Source organism: Tenrec ecaudatus, chromosome 10 (assembly GCF_050624435.1).
Source record: "Tenrec ecaudatus isolate mTenEca1 chromosome 10, mTenEca1.hap1, whole genome shotgun sequence".
Taxonomy (NCBI): Eukaryota; Metazoa; Chordata; class Mammalia; order Afrosoricida; family Tenrecidae; genus Tenrec; species Tenrec ecaudatus.
This window is the reverse complement of record NC_134539.1, coordinates 106321915-106338248: the sequence shown is the minus strand read 5'-3', so window position 1 is coordinate 106338248 and position 16334 is coordinate 106321915. Positions and strand designations below refer to the sequence as shown.

At 55.6% G+C, this 16334-nt stretch overlaps 1 protein-coding gene across 1 annotated transcript in view; it reads right to left on the bottom strand.

Moving 5' to 3' along the window:
- Positions 1-304: 304 nt before the first annotated feature.
- WSCD1 (WSC domain containing 1) overlaps positions 305-16334 on the bottom strand; it is a 34241-nt gene continuing 18211 nt past the window's right edge. The window contains exons 5-8 of the mRNA XM_075559189.1: positions 6639-6798; positions 5675-5839; positions 2488-2688; positions 305-829 (exon numbers count right to left, since the gene is read on the bottom strand). Coding sequence (XP_075415304.1) covers positions 477-829; positions 2488-2688; positions 5675-5839; positions 6639-6798 — 879 coding nt within the window. The 3' untranslated portion in view covers positions 305-476. The remainder of the gene's footprint in view (positions 830-2487; positions 2689-5674; positions 5840-6638; positions 6799-16334) is intronic.

Genomic DNA, 16334 nt, shown 5'->3' with positions numbered 1-16334 from the left:
AGTGGACACGCTGCACACATTTATGGGTGCCAGACACAGATGGGGCCACCCAGCCCAGCAGCAGCCCCACCTCCAGCCCAAATGTCCCTGCTGCTCAGAGCCTGATGCCCACCAGCCCAGTGCCCCCCAGTCCTCCTGCAGATCTGAGGTCCCTGAGGCCTCTCTGTATTCATGTCTCTGCGGCATGGCGCTGAGTCCAAGGGTGGGTCTCAGTGTCCCAGCACAGCACCCTTTGTGCGTGGCTTAGCTGTGCCCACACGGGCATCCTGAGCACGGGAAACGCGTCCCACTGTGCCCACCCGCTCCTCTGGGTGTGAATCATATCTGCGTGTGTGGAGCTGAGAGCTGCCTTGGGTCGCGCGGGACTGGGCTGCATCCAGCGCGCCCTCCATCAGGACTGCTCGGACACTGCCCCGGGTCCCCAAGCCACCGGCTGCACGGTGGCAGGTCCTGGCGGGGGCGGGGCGGGGAGCCTATCATCTGGGCACGTACTCTCTGGGCAGCCCCGCCCAGTGGTGCTCCCGCAGGGCCTGGTCCACTGTCCGGATGTAGCCGTTAATCATGTCCTTCATCTCGGGCGTGAAGAGCTCGGGGTCGTGGGGGCGCCGGCCGCGCCGCCGGAAGCTGCCCTCCTTGTTGTTCTCCACGCACAGCAAGCGCTCCTCGCTCACCGACACGTTGAGGAAGGCCACCATCTCCCGCAGCGTGGGCACCAGGCTACCGCGCAGCTCCTCGTAGTGCACCACCAGCAGCCGCTTGCCGTACTTGAGCCAGTCCAGCACGTGCGACGACCACCAGGATGCGTAGCTGTGGACGAAGTCCGGCCACTCTGGGGGAGGGCGGGGAGGAGGCGGAGGTCAAGAGAGGGGCGCAGGCACGGCTTTATTTCCCGTTGCCCACTGCCGGGAGACAGACCCTCTGGGGGAGTGGGAGGAGAGGGTTAATGTCTGCCATTCTCTCGGAGAAGAGAAGGCACACGATGAATGCTGTGGGCTCAGAGGGGGTCTCTCCTGTCTGGTGGTCCAGACGCACCCAGATGTGACTCGGAAGAAAGGCCTGGCGATCGAGCCTTGAAACCACCTCCGTACCCCACCCCACCCCCCACCCCCAAATAAACTACGGTGGCATAAAGGGACGGTCTTTAACCTTGTTTCTACGATGAGAAAACGGAAGTTCCAGAAGAGCTATGTATATGCCCCTTGTGCAGGAGCCAGTGGCTCATAGGCAGAGGAGACACTGCAAGTCCAGGTCTGCTGGTCGGGGTGAGCTTTTTTTGAAGGGGCGTCGGCAAGGGAGACAGGAGGCGTCTGCGGGTGATGGGAAAGGGGGGCCTGGGAAGCTGGCTGGGGGCACCTAGCTGCCTCTGCTGATCCAGAACCAAGAGAAGTAGTCTGCCCAGCCTCGAGGTTTTCCCTTGGCCGCCTCTCCCTCCCCACCCAGCCGGCCTGGGCTGAGCTTTCTTTCGGAAGGATCTACTTCTGCATCAGCTGTCATGTAGTCCTCATCTCTAACGTTCCTCATCGCTGGGAAAGGAAACGGTGCTGGAGTGCCTGGGGGCCGAGACCATGACTGCTTTACCCCGGGGGTCCTCTGAGCCTTGCCAGGTGCCTGGCATACAGGAGGCCTGCTGTCCCCAAGTTTGTAGCAGCCCGACTGAAAGAAGGCTGTCTGAGTGGGGACCATGGAGGATCAGAACATGGGCGTCAGAGTCCAGGCTGAGTCACACCAGACAGGCCACCTTGGGACAAGTCAATGGCTGAGCGCTCCCTGCCTCTACTTTGTCAGCTGGAAAGTGGCAGTGATGGCAAGTCCCCAGCAGGACACGAGGAAGAAACAAACACTAACTGGCACCAGCTGCCTCCTGGTGACCCCGAGTGGGACGGCCAAGAACGGGGTGCCACAGGTTCTTCAGTAGCTGGCTCTCTGGGAAATAAATCACCACTCTTTCTTTCTTCGGAGACGCCCCTGGGTTGCCATCAACCTCCCGCCTTTAGGTTAGTTACCGGCTGAGCACCTTCCCCATGTGCACTACCCAGGGGCCCCACTGCAGCATTTTAAGCAGGTGCGAACACCTAGGGTGCTGGCCATGGACTGGGGACCCATGTAACCCCCCTGACTCAGAAGTTCCCACGAGAGCTAGGTTATTGACCCACGGAGATGACTGTCTGATTCTGTGAATGAGGACCCAGGGGCCTGCAGGTAGCTGGGGGTTAAAACACAGGTCCACCCAGATATAAAGCTCTTGTGCTTCCTGCAGGGACAGGAAGGAGCTGTAGAACCTGGGCAGGTGGAGAGGGGTGGGGAGGAGGTGAGCTGCCCTGCCAGAGCAGCTGAGTGGATCTCAGTCTACTTTCCAGCAGTGACCCAAGTTCTGTGAGCCCAGGAAGGGCCAGAGTGAGTCAGTGTCAGAAGGCACTGGATTGGTCCTGGATCGCCATAGGATCCCCCCACCCCACTGCAATGATGAGACACCGCTCCCTCCCTTACCTTTGCTCTTCCAGTTGCGGTCAGCTGCGTAGCCCAAGTGCCCGGCACATTTCCTATTGAACTCGGCCACCAGGGACCTGTAGGGGTTCCGGATGAGCAGGATGGCCGAGTCAAACATCTCGATCTCCCTCCTGCCGCTCTCGTGGGTCTTCACGCAGATGGTGCGCCGGCTCCGCCAGTGGTCCTTCTCGCCCTTGAACCCTGCCCGTGAGAAACAGAGAGGGCCCTCTGAAGGAAGGTGCCCATGGGTGGGTCCCTGCTCCCAGGGCAGCGGATGAGTCTGAGCGCTAACCAGCACCCTGAGGGAGAGCCACTAGCAGGGGTTTATGATGGGATCATGGAGGGAGGGCTCCGCAGGAGTGACCCCTGCCCAAGAGGAAGCAAGAGCAGAGGGCATTCCAGAGTGCGTGTTCCCAGTAAAAGGAGATGAGGCGCCTCCTATAGACCTCTGGAAGCCAGGAACAGAGAGCTTAACCATGCTCCCTGTACAGACGCTCGAGAGGTGGATGCTGGGGTCATTTCCACAGGCATCATGTCCCATGAGCCTCAAAAATAACCACAGCTATAGACAGAGCTAGATGAAGAGACTGAAGGTCAGGGTGGGCATGTGGCTTGCCATGGTAGCACCATGGTGACAGTACCACGCTCTGTCTGCATGGCTTTATATAACTCTCCTACCCACTTCCCCACAGTGGGCTTGAGAGCCCCACCATCAGGCTCGGGGCTAGAGCCCCACCATCTGGTCTACGTCATGGTACCAGAGCAGGGTCTCACCTCGCATGGGACTATGAAGCAGTTCTCCACTTTAGGCCCCAGAACTGGTCTGGCTAGGGTCTCAGTTGCTTCTGTGGAACTCAGGGCCCAGTTTCTACGAATAGAGCCTTTCCTGTTCCCTTCCTGGGCCCCTTGTGCAGTACCAAGGACTCAGAACCCAAATGACCACTGGCTGTAAAGGCCGGCTCCATTGATGCATCCATCTATCCATCCAGTCACCCACCCACCCATCCTTCCATCCACCAACCAACCCATCCATCCATCCACCCACCCACCCACCCATCCATTTATCCATCCATCCACCCACCCATCCACCTACCCATCCAGTCACCAACCAACCCATCCATCCACTCACCCACCTACCATAAATAACCCATCTATTCCTCCAACTACCCCACCAACCAATCCATCCATCCATCCATGCATCCAGAGTCCTACATTTACCAATAAAGATTATTCTGTGAGAATTCTGTCAGAGAAGCTCTGGTGGCTCAATGCTGAGTATCTGGCTGCTCGCCAGAAGGGCAGATCAGGCCTGGCAAGCTGATCTATATAGGTTACAGCCTTGGAAACCCTATGGGGAACTTCTACTCTGTCTTTGAGGGACACTATGAGTCAGAATTGAGTTGAGCAGTACACAACGACAGTTCCAGGTCAAATTTTATGTTAGAGATTAAGGGACAAGAGTTAGGCCATGCATTTAAGGGTCTTGTACTGTATTACGGGAACCACTGTATAGAGAGCCAAGTCCAATGCAGAATGCAGGGGAGGATGGACTTAAGGGGTGCAGTGGTATGTCGTTGGAGGCTTCTGGGAAAGATGCCCACAGTCACACACCACAGAGCCCATGCCAGGCATGCATCTTCCCATGCTCCTCTAGAGACACGGTCCACAATGTTTCCGAGCTCATCTCGGGCCCCTGAAACAGAGTGAGTTCTAGCCTTCACTTCCTTCATGAATGAAGCTACTGTGAGCAAGGAGGGATTCTTTGGAGACTGGAACATGCAGGTCTTCTGGATCTGGAAGTACAAGTTCACTCACTAAAATGCATGAAAACGTGTGTAACATACTCGTCTCTGCCACAGGGCAACAACCTCTGCTGGATGCAATCTGTCAGCCAGCTGGGAGATTCCAGAATACGAAGAGTTAAACCTTATGGTCTCGATAATCTTGAAATCAGGTCTTTGACAAACCTGAGATATGGATGCCCGTTCCAATGGCAGCCATTGGCCATGGGGCTCAGACCCCATTCGCCCGCTAGATTGGTTCTGCAGTTGTCTTGTGATTTGTGTGTGTGTGTGTGTGTGTGTGTGTGATCATACTGTCAGTGTGCTGAGGCCACCGGTCCCCTAAAGCTCAAAGATGTGTTGGACATCTTGAAGGCCTGTGAGGCAATATCACCCCATTTCTGGCACCCAGGTTTCCAAACCATTTGGGCCAATAAACAATATGTAGACCCAAATGACCATCTGCTTAAATAATGGCCTTCCAGTTGAACAAGGCGGCTTGGGAGTGAGTCCCAGAGGACTAGGCTAGAGTGGCCGTGGGCTCTGGCCACTTCTTCCTTGCCGACAGGTGTCTATAACACCCCAGCCTCTCCCGGGAGATGGGGCTGGCTTACAAGAACAACTAGACTGTTTCCCAAGTGTACCAGGACTGCCGCGGGGGGAGGGGGGTCCAGAGCCCACTGCTGGGTGCCGACAATGGTCTCCAATTTCCTCCAGGAGATGACTGATGTACTATTCTGTCCTCCACCCACCGCGAGTTCGGAAACCCTGAGAAACGGTTTTAAATGTCAGCTGTGAACATCGAGAAATCTCCTTCTGTCAACTTGGTAGATGTCACTTGGTCTGTCTGAGGTCTTTAGTTCTTAAACACTACAGACTGGAGCCGCTGAAGTTCATTTACATCACGAGGTCCTTATTTCTCGGATTGGGGGGGGGGATTAGAAACCTTAACACTCTGGAAGTGTTGTAGACCTACACACACACAGACACACACACACACACACACACGCGCCATGTTGACGCCTCACCCCTTGCTCCTTACTGAGGGTTTTGAAAAGTATGAGCCCTTTCAGAAATGTGTATGGAGAGGGAAATCCCCGCTGCTAGCTCTACCCCCCAGACGCAAACAGAGGGTTCTCTCCCGCAGTTCTGCTCCAAGCACGGTCCCTGGTCTGCTGCACCTGCATCCCCTGCGAGCTGCACGTGGCAGCCAAGCCCTCATCCCCCTTCCCCTCCAGGACGTGTGAAACCGGCACTTCGGGGGTCCAGCCTAGAGTCTGCTCACCCAGCCTTCGGGGTGGTTCCTATGCACACAGCAGAGTGTGGACAGCTGGGGGGCGGGGTGGGGTGCTGGGCGGGGCCACAGGACGCTGCTTCCCCACCTGGCCCCGACAGCGGGGCCTTACCTTTGTTGTACAGCGTCCCGTCAAAGTAATAGCTGCCCGTGTAGAAGCCGGTGGCGTGCTCGATGAGGTGGCGCGCCCACGTGTTCCCGGCTCCGGGGAAGCTGGACAAGGCCACGAACACTTTGGATTTGCTCGGCAGAAACTTCCGGTCTGTGCACCGAGTATCTGAAAGCCCACCAGTGGTCTCAGAGTTACTCAGGGAGCCCCCAGCAGAGGAACTCCGAGGTCAAGACTCCCAATGAACAGGTGGAGCAACAGAGGCCCGGGGAGGGGAAGGAGCTGTCCCCTGCCAGCCAGGCGGCACACGCTTGTGGCCAGAGAGAAAAATCTCAGCGCCAAGGCTGCGCCCTGGGCACCAGTAGAGGTGAGAGTCAGGTCCTGTGGCCCCTCAACCCCAGTTCTGTCCTTATGACCATACACCCAGGGCCCCTCAGTCACAGGGGAGGAGGGCTACACACCCGGCTACCTCCAACCACTAGCCAGGCCTGGATGCTTTCTAAGAACATGACCTCTGGGCGTCTCTCAAACCCACTGCCATGGTGTCCATCCTGACTCGTCGCCACCCTGCAGGCCAGCGCAGAACTGCTCCCCAGGATTGCCTAGACTGCCAATCTTTGCAAGAGCAGAGAGCCTCATCTTTCTCCCTCGGGGCAGCTGGTGGGTTTGAACTTCTGGCCTTGCCGTTAGCAGCGCAAAGCAGGGGTGATAAAAGGAGCTCATGAGATCATAGGCAAAGTCCTAATACACTTGGGGCTGTGTCTAGTCATAGCAGGGGCTTCAACAAAGCTGCTCTCCCACCCCACCCCTTCTCTCATTAATTCCTGGGCTTAGCAGGGACAGACCAGAAGTCTGCCTCAGTCAGCAGCCTACACACCCTGCCAGGACCCACAGGCCCATATCCTGAAAGCTCCTCCCCACCCCACAGGCCAAAGGTCCCAAGGGGTGGTGGCAGCAGGGAACTCACCTTGCACAGGCGTCTGGTAGACCTGGCCGTAGGGCCCCTGTCTCTGGGCCTCGGCCTCCTGGACACACAGGGAGCCATCCACTCCATCCCGCAGGTCGAACTGGGGCGTGGGGTAAGCACAGTAACACTCCCAGCCCCTGAGGATGGCCAAGGGGAACTCCTGGGAGAACAAGGGAGAGAAAGAAGAGAACTCCCTTGATGAATGTGTGAGCCAGGCCTTTCCCAGCTCAGGTACTAGACGATCACCACAGGATATACTGTGACAGGTGGCACCAGGGACGAGCGTCCAGCCTCCCTTCACTTCCTCTCTGCTCTCACCCGGGAGAGACAAAGGGTCCCCAGCCGGACTTCTACCCTCCAGAGTTCACAGCTGGTCTGGCTGTCAGGCACATACATGGTCACAACCTAAGTGCCAACAAACCCGCGACAAAGCTATGCCACTGGTATTTCCAGTACCTCAGGTCCGCTCTGCTGGTGAACAGGTTTCAGCGAGTTTCCAGACTGAGGCAGACCTAGAAGAAAGGCCTGGCAATCTAGTTCTGAAAACCAGCCCACAGAAGTCCAATGGCCCACAGCAGAACACTGTTGGACCCAGTGCCCACGAGTTTGCAAGGCCCTCCAAAGGCACCGCGGCCATGGATTGGGAAGCCGGGGCAGCTCTGGGCAATGTGTTGTTGGGTCACCGTGAGCTGGAGCTGACTTGACAGCCACTAACAACAACAACAACAACAAAGCCATCATATCCACCAGGCACACTGGCTCTGAGACACTGTAACCGAGGCGTCTTCAGCTTCCTTACCTTCATGGGCCATAAAAACATTTTTTTTTTTAAAGAAGAGACACAAACAAAAAAGGGAAACTCACTGCCGTGGAGTGGATGCCACCTCACAGGGACTCTATCTACTATGAGTTGCCGGGACTGTAGCTCTTGACAGGAGTAGAAAGCCTCCCGCGGAGTGGCCGGTGTGTTCTAACGGCTGCCCTCAGTTAGCAGGGTAACGTGTAACCACCACACCACCAAGGCTCCTGGCATAGCACCCTCAAATTTTCACCCACCCATGGATCCTGCCGGTCTTTTGGTGGTGGGCACCAGTCCAGTGGTTCTGGGAGAAAGTACCTGGCAGTCTGATACCATCAACAAACTCAAACCCCAAACCTCAAACCCATGGCTGCCGAGTCAGTCCCAACTCATAGCCCTCTGACAGGGCAGAAAACTGCCCCACTGGGTGACCAAGATGGTCCATCTTCGTGTGGGCAGACAGCCTCGTTGTTATCCCAGGAAGTGACTGGCTGGTGCGTTTGAACTTCCAACCTTGTGGTTAGCAAACTCGCTTGTCACCCATCAGGGTTCTGTTCTTGTAAAGCTCACAGCCTAGAAAACTCCATACAGCAGTTGCAGGCTGTCATCTGGGGTCACTTGGAATGGATTCTGTAGCCCCAGCAGCAGCAGCAGCAGCAGCAGCAGCAGCAGCAGCAGCAGCAGCAGCAGCAGCAGCATCAGCAGCAGCAGCAGCAATAGCCCAAGCAGCTTCACTGGTCCATTTTGGGGTGGAGAGAGGGGCAGGGTGTGTGACGCACGTACTCGCACTCAAGCATGGGGGAGAAATGCAGGGGGAGGCGACAATGTCTCACGGCTCAGAGATTCACTGCACAAAACCTACTGTATTTTTTTTTTTTTGCCTCCAGCGATCTCATAAATAAATAAATAAAAGGCGATCAATAGCGTTTTTCTGAGCGTGGCTTGGCAAAGTGGAGGCTCTTGACACTGAAAAGACAATAGACACCGCATCTCAGCCCAGGGAGGGCGGGCACGGAGCTGGAGGGGTGCTCTGAGGCGGCAGAGGGGGGATGAGGACTGGCTGCTGGAGGCTCCCTGCCCCAGCTGGTTGCTCCTACATATAGAGGCTGGTGCGCCCTCCCCCAGTGCCAGCGGGATCCCTCCCCCCCAAACACACACACACACACACACACACACACACACACACACACTCTCTCTCTCTCTCTCGCTGCAATATCTGCTTCTAGAACCCAGAGCACCCTTTTGCATTGGAAGTACTCTTACATTCTACGGGGGACCATAAGCCAATCATCTCCTCTTTGGGGTCCTTGGTTTCTCTAGCTGTTAAATGGGCAGGTTCCTCGAGTCTGTCTGCCTGGAAGAATCAGGGGGTCTCAGTTTTCTCCGGTCCCTCCCACTAGTTTCCCCTGCCCTCTTCCCCACAGCCCAGAGCGTCAGTGAGACTAGGATATTTCTACAGAACCGGAAACCCCAATTTCTTCAAGGATGGAGGATGGGGTATGGAGGTATCTGTGGGCTCGGTGTCCAGTGGAAACAGAGCACAAGCACAGGGTGGCAAGAGAAAGTTATCATCCGGTCAAATGCCAGCACCACACTTGAACCGCCGGGTCGCCCTGGGCAAGTCCTTACGCCTGTCTGAGCCTCAGTTTCCTCATCTGGTGTTAGGTACCTCTGAGTCAGTTTCGACTCACAGAGACCCTGCTCACCACAGAGCAAAGCATTGCCCGGTCCCGCACCACTCCCACAACGGTTCTTATGGCCGAGCCCCTTGGTGCAGCCACAGTGTCCACCCAGCTCGTGGAAGGTCTTCTTTGATCCCGCTGGCCCTCTACTTTACCAAGCCTGAGGGCCTCCTCCGGAGACTGGGCTCCCCTGACAGCATGTCCGAATTACACGAGACGATGCTCATCATCCTCGCTTCTAAGGAGCACCCTGGCTGCGCTTCTTCGGAGACAGTTCTGCTGGTTCTCTTGGCGGTCCTTGGTCCTTCCGACATTCTTCACTAGCACTATAATTCAAATCATCTGAGAGGTGGGATTCTATTGTCTGCCCCTTGGAGATTTGGGAGGAGGAAGGAAGAAGGCCGAGGCCAGCCATGAAAGGACACGCTCATCGATTCTTTCCCTTAGTTCATTGTATTGGAAGCCCGACCAAGGACATTCCTTTGACCCCAATGGTTCCCTAAAATCTTTCACCTTGGCCATCGTCAAGGCCTAAAACTCGGACCAAGCAAAGGGCTGATGCCCCTCCCCCAAGGACCATTGGTGTCCTCCTCTTGACCAATTCGCTCCAGAGAAGCTGTGCTGTGAGGGGTCAGTAGGCTGCAGTGAGCTACCGGGGCTGCAGTCCTGGCTCTGGCCTCGCTCTCAGTCACAGCTCCAAGTGACTGTCAGAGCTGCAGGAGCGGGTCCCCTAGGGCCCCCCTCACAGATGCCATCAGACTAGGGAGGACCCGGACAAAAGGCTGTGGAGACTAATCAGCCTTTTCAACCAGATTCCAGCCCCCACAGACCCTCAGGCCATTGCTCAGCAGGGAACCAAATTTGAGACTTGACCCTGGATCGGTACCTGGATCGAGTCCCCCTGCTGATGTGAGCCAGTGAAAACCCATCGTGAGAATTGCAACCCCCAGTCTTGCTATCACCCTCCGTCCTCTCCACTGGGCCCTCTCCTCCAACTCCCCCCAGGTCATTGCTGCTCTCCCTGCATTCCCAGCACTCTGTCCATACCCACGGTTCCTTGAACCTCTGGGTCTGTGCACCCGTCATTCCCTCTGCCTGGAATGCTTTTCCAAGCAAATATCCTTAAGGTTCTCCCTTAAGAGTCTCAAGTCCACTCCTGGGTCAAGTCTTCCCTGGCCACCCCATGTCCCAGCTCCATCTCCTCCACCATCACTGCCTTCAACCATCCACGATACCCCGCTGCTGAGCTTTGAAACCATTCTTAATTGAAGTGCAATTTGAGAGGACATGCTCAGATCTGCAGTGGCCCACGCAATCAGTGCTGACGAATGTCCAGCAAGACGCATGGCAATGCCCCTCGAGCCCCAGAAAGTCTCGCCATGACCCTCCCCTTACCCTCTCCCTCCCCCCAGGGCAGCAACACTCTGATCCCCATCAGCCCAGATGAGTCTGGAATTTGTGTAGATGGAATCACACAGGATCTATGTTTTTGCAGCTGACTTCTTCCACTGGAGTCTTGTTAGCCTAGTGGGTTACAACATGGGCTTCCAACCACAAGGTCGGCAGTTCACAACCACAAGCTGCTCCTGTAAAGATTTAGTCTTGAAAACCCACAGGGGCCGTTCGACTCTGTCCTTTAGGGTTGCGATTCGTGGGAACAGACGATGGCAGGGAGTTTCCCCTGACCTAGGAGCATGAGAAGCACTGTGGGTTAGGCCGGCAGTTCAAACCCACCAGCCACTCCTCGGGAGAAAGATGCGGGTGGCTACTCTCTTAAAGGTTTACTGTCTTGGAAACCCAAAGAAGCAGTTCCACTCTCTCCTCCTTCGGGATTCACAGGGTTCACTATGTATCAAAATAACTCAATGGCAGTGCGTTTCGTTTCTGTTTTTCCCTTCTACTCAGATAAAAGACCCTTGTGAAGGCCACGCGCGCTTATATAGCAGTGTTGTCCCTGTGGTGGCTGACATGTTCCCTCCCATGGGCAGACCACAGATACTGGCCCACTCACCTGCGGGTGGATACCTGGGCCTTATTCAAGGTTGAGATCTTATGAGTCAAGCCACTATGATCGTGCTTATTTAAAACTTTTAGTCTTTCCATCTCGATGAGATGAGGTCCTACCATCCTGGTTTCAATTTTCTCCCCGGCACGTTGACCACTCCACGCACTCCATACTTATTTTATCTGTTGTGGTCTGCCTATCCCCTAGCATGTAAGCTGTGTGTTCTGCTCATGCCTGTATCCTGGTGGCTGAGAACAATATCCAGCACACAGCAGATGCTCAATAAATGTTTGATGGTGAGTCAAGGAAGATATACATCAGCAGACAAATGAATGCGCATACGTCCGTTGCAGAACCTGATGCCCCCAGCGCTGTTGGGCACAGACTTGGGTATGACGCTTGGGTTGGCCATCTGGTGGAGTACACCCTGAGCAAAAGGCAAGAGAGGAAAGCTATTGCAAGCCAAACTCCCATCCCCAGGAACCCTGGGATGGGCGGGGGGTGAGAGGGGGCCTCAGCTGTGTCACAGTTCCTGGCTGGTGTCACCAGCAGGATTCACTGGCTCTGTCTCCCTCTTCAGCTGTAACATTGCTGTGACATCCATGGCTCACAATCTCATACCCCTGGGCAGGAGGCACGAGGTTGCCCCCCGCCGGTGACCCGACACTTTGGGGTTTCCTGGAGTGGACTAAACTGTCAGGTTTCCGGGTGTTTGCAGAGCGGTGGGAGAACTGCGGACAGTAATGTGGTTTTATTTACCACATAACCGCTTCGGCAACATCACTGGATTCTGAAAACACAGAACAATTTTCAGCCCCTTGGGGATGTCTAGGACATGATTTCCATAAAAATTAAATATTGATGAATCTTATCCCTTTGCCAACTCACCCGCTCTCTACCGCCCCCACTCTCCCAAGCTTCTGGGAGAAAGCAAGCAGAAGCGATGGAGGGGACAAGATCAGAGAAAGCTGGGACACAGATGTGGGCTGGTTTCAATCTCAGATGAGGGTCAGGGAGGGGTGTGGGCTCAGCCTACTGCTGAGGACAGAGGGGCTCTGCAGGGGCTGGGCAAAGGCTCACCCGGGATCAGGGCAGGGTGGGTTCTGTATCTTCATCCTGCGTCCACGCTGAGCCTGGGTGTCCAGGGTTGGGGCTCAGGTAATGATAAGGGAAAGCTTAGCCTGTGCTCAGGGAAAGATGGACACTGCATGGTGATCCCGTGTCCAGCCTGAGTCTGGCTGTCCAAGGTCAAGGCTCAGGCAGGGCCTAGGTGTGGGTTCAGTCTGTACCTCGGGCTGGGGCCAGGGCTGGGCCTGGGGCCTGGGCACACAGTCAGCGGTCTAACGTCAAATCCGCAGAGGCAGGGCCCTGAGAGAGGTGGGATCCACCTGCAACGGCTTGGCTTGTAGCTAGGGCCAGAGGAGAGACATTCCAACAGGCAAGGGGCACGGCCGCTCCAGCACACTGATCCATCTGAGCCTCATCGACTCGCTTGTAATCCCTCCTGGAGCACCTTTCTTGGGATCTCCAGACATACCTAGAAGTAGAGATGTCAGAGTTGACAGAAAGGGAAACTGAAGCCCCCAAGTGAGTCCAATAGCTCCACGTCTTCGGGATCCATGGGATCGGAAGTCATCCTCCTACAAGTCCAGTCCAGGGATCTACCACCCCATCCCACTCGACTCCTTGGCGGCAAACTCACGGATGCAATGGGTTCTCAGTGACATCTGGGAAGACAGGGTGGGGCTTCCCGATGAGCTTTCACTGTGGAGCCAGGTCTGAACATTCAAGACACCACAGGGGAAGGAGGTGCCCATGAAGGTGGCTGCAGGGGTGGGGCAAAGGGCCAGACTTTCACATTCGGGCAAATCTCACGCCAAGTGAATGACACCGTGACCCAGAGCTGTGTTCCCTCCAACGACCAGGACCCAGGTCTCCTGCATGTTGTTGTTCGGTGCTGAGTCAGTTCCTAGGTTACAACAGAAGCGGGCGCTGCCTGGTCCTGCACCCTCCGCACAGCTGCTGTTAGGCCAAAGCCACGGTGTCAAGTCATCTCTTTCTTGATTTGATTTCACCACGCATGACGTCCTTCTCCGGGGACTCCCCTCTCCTGTTAACATGGCAAAAGCACACGGCACGAAGTCTTGCCATCTTCACCCTGCATCTGGGGAGCATCTTGGCTGTACCTCTTCCCAAGCAGATGTCTCTGTTCTTCTGACAGTCCATGGTACTCTCGCTATTCGTTGCCAGCACATCGTCCAAATGCATTCACTGTCCAGCGGTCTTCCTTAGTCGTAATTGAAAACACCATGACTTGTGTCGCGTGCACCGTAGTCCTGAGTGACATCCTCGCTCGTCAACCCTTTAAAGGGTCTTGTGCAGCAGAATGGCCCAATGCAATACATCCCGTTGATGTCCCGACGCTGCTCCCATGAGCCTTGATGAGATCCGGGATGACTCCCATCTTTTCTCCACGGATCACCATATTGTCTGCTGGGCAGGCCGTGAGGATTGAGGCTTTCTTTGCCATGATGGTCCTCCCTACTGAAGGGATCAGCCGTTGATGCTCATCAGCCAGTGCTCCAAGTGCTCCGGACTGTCAGGAAGAAAGGATGCGTTTTCTGTAGACTGAAAGCTGTTTGTCTCCAAACACGGTCCTGCATTCTTCAGACACTCCAGCTCATAGACGAGCTGCTTAGCAAACACCTGGAATAACCTCACAAACTCGCTGCCATCGAGTTGACGCCGGCCCATGGGAACCCCCCAGGAAAGCCTAGGTCTGCCCTGAGTTCCCAAGAGTGTCGTTCTACATGCGAGCAGACAGCTCCTTCTTGGCTGAGGAGCGGCTGGTGGTTTCCGACATCTGCCCACGGGATCGCAGCCCAAGGCGTCACCACGACACCACCACAGATTGAGTAAGTGTAGGGAAAGGACACAGGCTCCCGAATGGAAGGAGAGAAGTCCACCATGGAACCGCCTGAAACCCCAGGTTCTTATTCCAACCTTGGACACAGGTGAAACAGTTTGCCCCAAGCAGCCCACTCATCCCCTCAAGACAGACAGCCTCTGCCGGGATAGAGAGCGGTGTCCTGCACAGCAGTTGGCCAGCCGCACACACACGTGCCTAGGTGACTTTCTATTTCACAGGTGGAGTCCGGTTAGAGATATCCCTAAATGAGCAAAGGCCCTAAGAAGACAGGCCAAGGGGGAACCAGCCAGGGGGGTAAGATCCTGCATGCACAGCGCAGACACCCAGAAGAGGCTCAAATTAGAATCCTTTCTCCTCCATCCTCTGCCCCTCCATTGTCACGAGAACTAACAGATTCTGAGAGAACAAACCTCGGCTCACACAGCGCACGAACTGGTGAAGCTTCACATATTAGTAACCTATCTGCAGCTGGTGGTAGATTTCACTCATCAAGCCCCATAATGTGAGAAGGCATGCGCCCCCAAGGGTCTGTCTGCTCCTGCGCAAATATCGGGCTTCAAAATGAATCACCCCAGATCCGAGTTGGTAGCACTGCAAAAGTGCTGCCAGCTGCTAGCTCTGCTCCCTTTCTCACCTCCCGACAGCTCCACGCAGGAGGGGAGAGGTCCCAGGAGGCTTCTGAGAAGGAGCAGGTGCCCTTCCATCTCCAGTAGCATCGCAGACAAGGAGTGAGGACCGTCTCGCCAGGTTTTAAAAGTGCATTGCCCTGGCCAGGTCCCCTTTCGATGGTACAGAGTCAGATCATTAAAACGCTGTCAGCGCCCCAAAGGTTATATCCCTGTTATACTAGACTCTCGGAGCTCCCCAAATTCATTTAAATGAATCAGCCCCAAACTGTGGAGGTTACCCTCCCTCAAAATAAAACCTGGGCCACAAATAAAGCTCAGAGCATGATCAGAAGTAAGGGTGCTTCAGGGAGGGCCCCCCTACCCCCACCCCCTCTTTCCCCACCTCTCACATCTGCTGCTTCCACAGCCCAGCCAACTTTCACAGAAACCAGGGTGAGGGCCTTCCTCACGCCCAGATTTAGCATGGCCCCCTAATCATCAATGGCTGTGTTATAGACGTCTGCATGGCTGGAGCATCGTTTAACCCCTTCCCTGCCACCGGGCACTTCAACTTGCTCGTCAGCCAAAGGAGAATGGGCGAGAGGTGTTCGCTGCTGAACTGACTGCCCAGTCTCCAAGCCACTGGCCTTCAGCGAGGAAGGGCTTGGCTATCCTGAGCAGGGCAGCAGTGCCAGGCAGCCACTCTCGATGTGCCTGGACACTGTAGGGACGCTGGTCAGATGACCAGACCTCCACAGAGAAGGGGAGATGTGCCTTTTCAGCCTCGACCAAGAAAGAGCTGGAAGCGGCGACAAGCATTCACCAGGATTACAGCCCAGGATTGCCTGACTTGCATTTCCTAACCCCACAGCCAGGTCTTTCTTATCTCCAGAAGAGGCCCACAGAGGATCTCCGCCCCCATCCCCTTCTACATACCCGTTGCCAGGTCTTTCTGCACCATGCCCCATCATCCTGCTGGAGGCTCCAAGGTCCCCTCTCTGTGGGCTCCGAATGTTCTTCTGTGGATTCTGGCCCTGTGGAATCTCTTAGATCCACTGTCTCCTTTATCAACCTCTCCTCTCCCTGCTCCCCAGGAGCCTACCCACAGCCACCGAGCTGAGGAGCCACCGGACACACCCCTCCCTCCCTGCTGTACCATCAATAGCTCCCACTTCTCTCTCCTGGCTACGGAGATGACGACGACCTCTAGAGACCCTGCAGGACACCGCAGAACTGCCCCTGTGGGCTTCCAAGACCTTAACTCTTTAGGGAAGGAGAAAACCTCCTCTTTCTCCCACAGAGCAGCGGCTGCTGGTTTCAAACTGCTGACCTTGTGGTTAGCAGCCCAATGCAGAACCATTATGGCACCTAGGCTCCTCAGCACCTGTGTACTCCCTAAAAAAGACCCCACAAATAGTCTGAACTTTGAGCCAGGCATTCAAAGCCCTCCGCAATCGGTCCCGACCTTCACTCCTTCTGTACTTCCCTGGTCTCAGGCATCAGAAATTTTCAGTGCCTGCTGGTTGCCTGAGTGCTGGCCAGGCTCTCCTGGCTCCCGAATGTCCTCGCTTCACCCACCCACCGTGTCAGCACAGGGGTTGGGCCAGATCCCACTCCATGTGTTCTGCCAACACCCGATTTCTACTTTCATGCTGGAAATAATGACTTGGCTC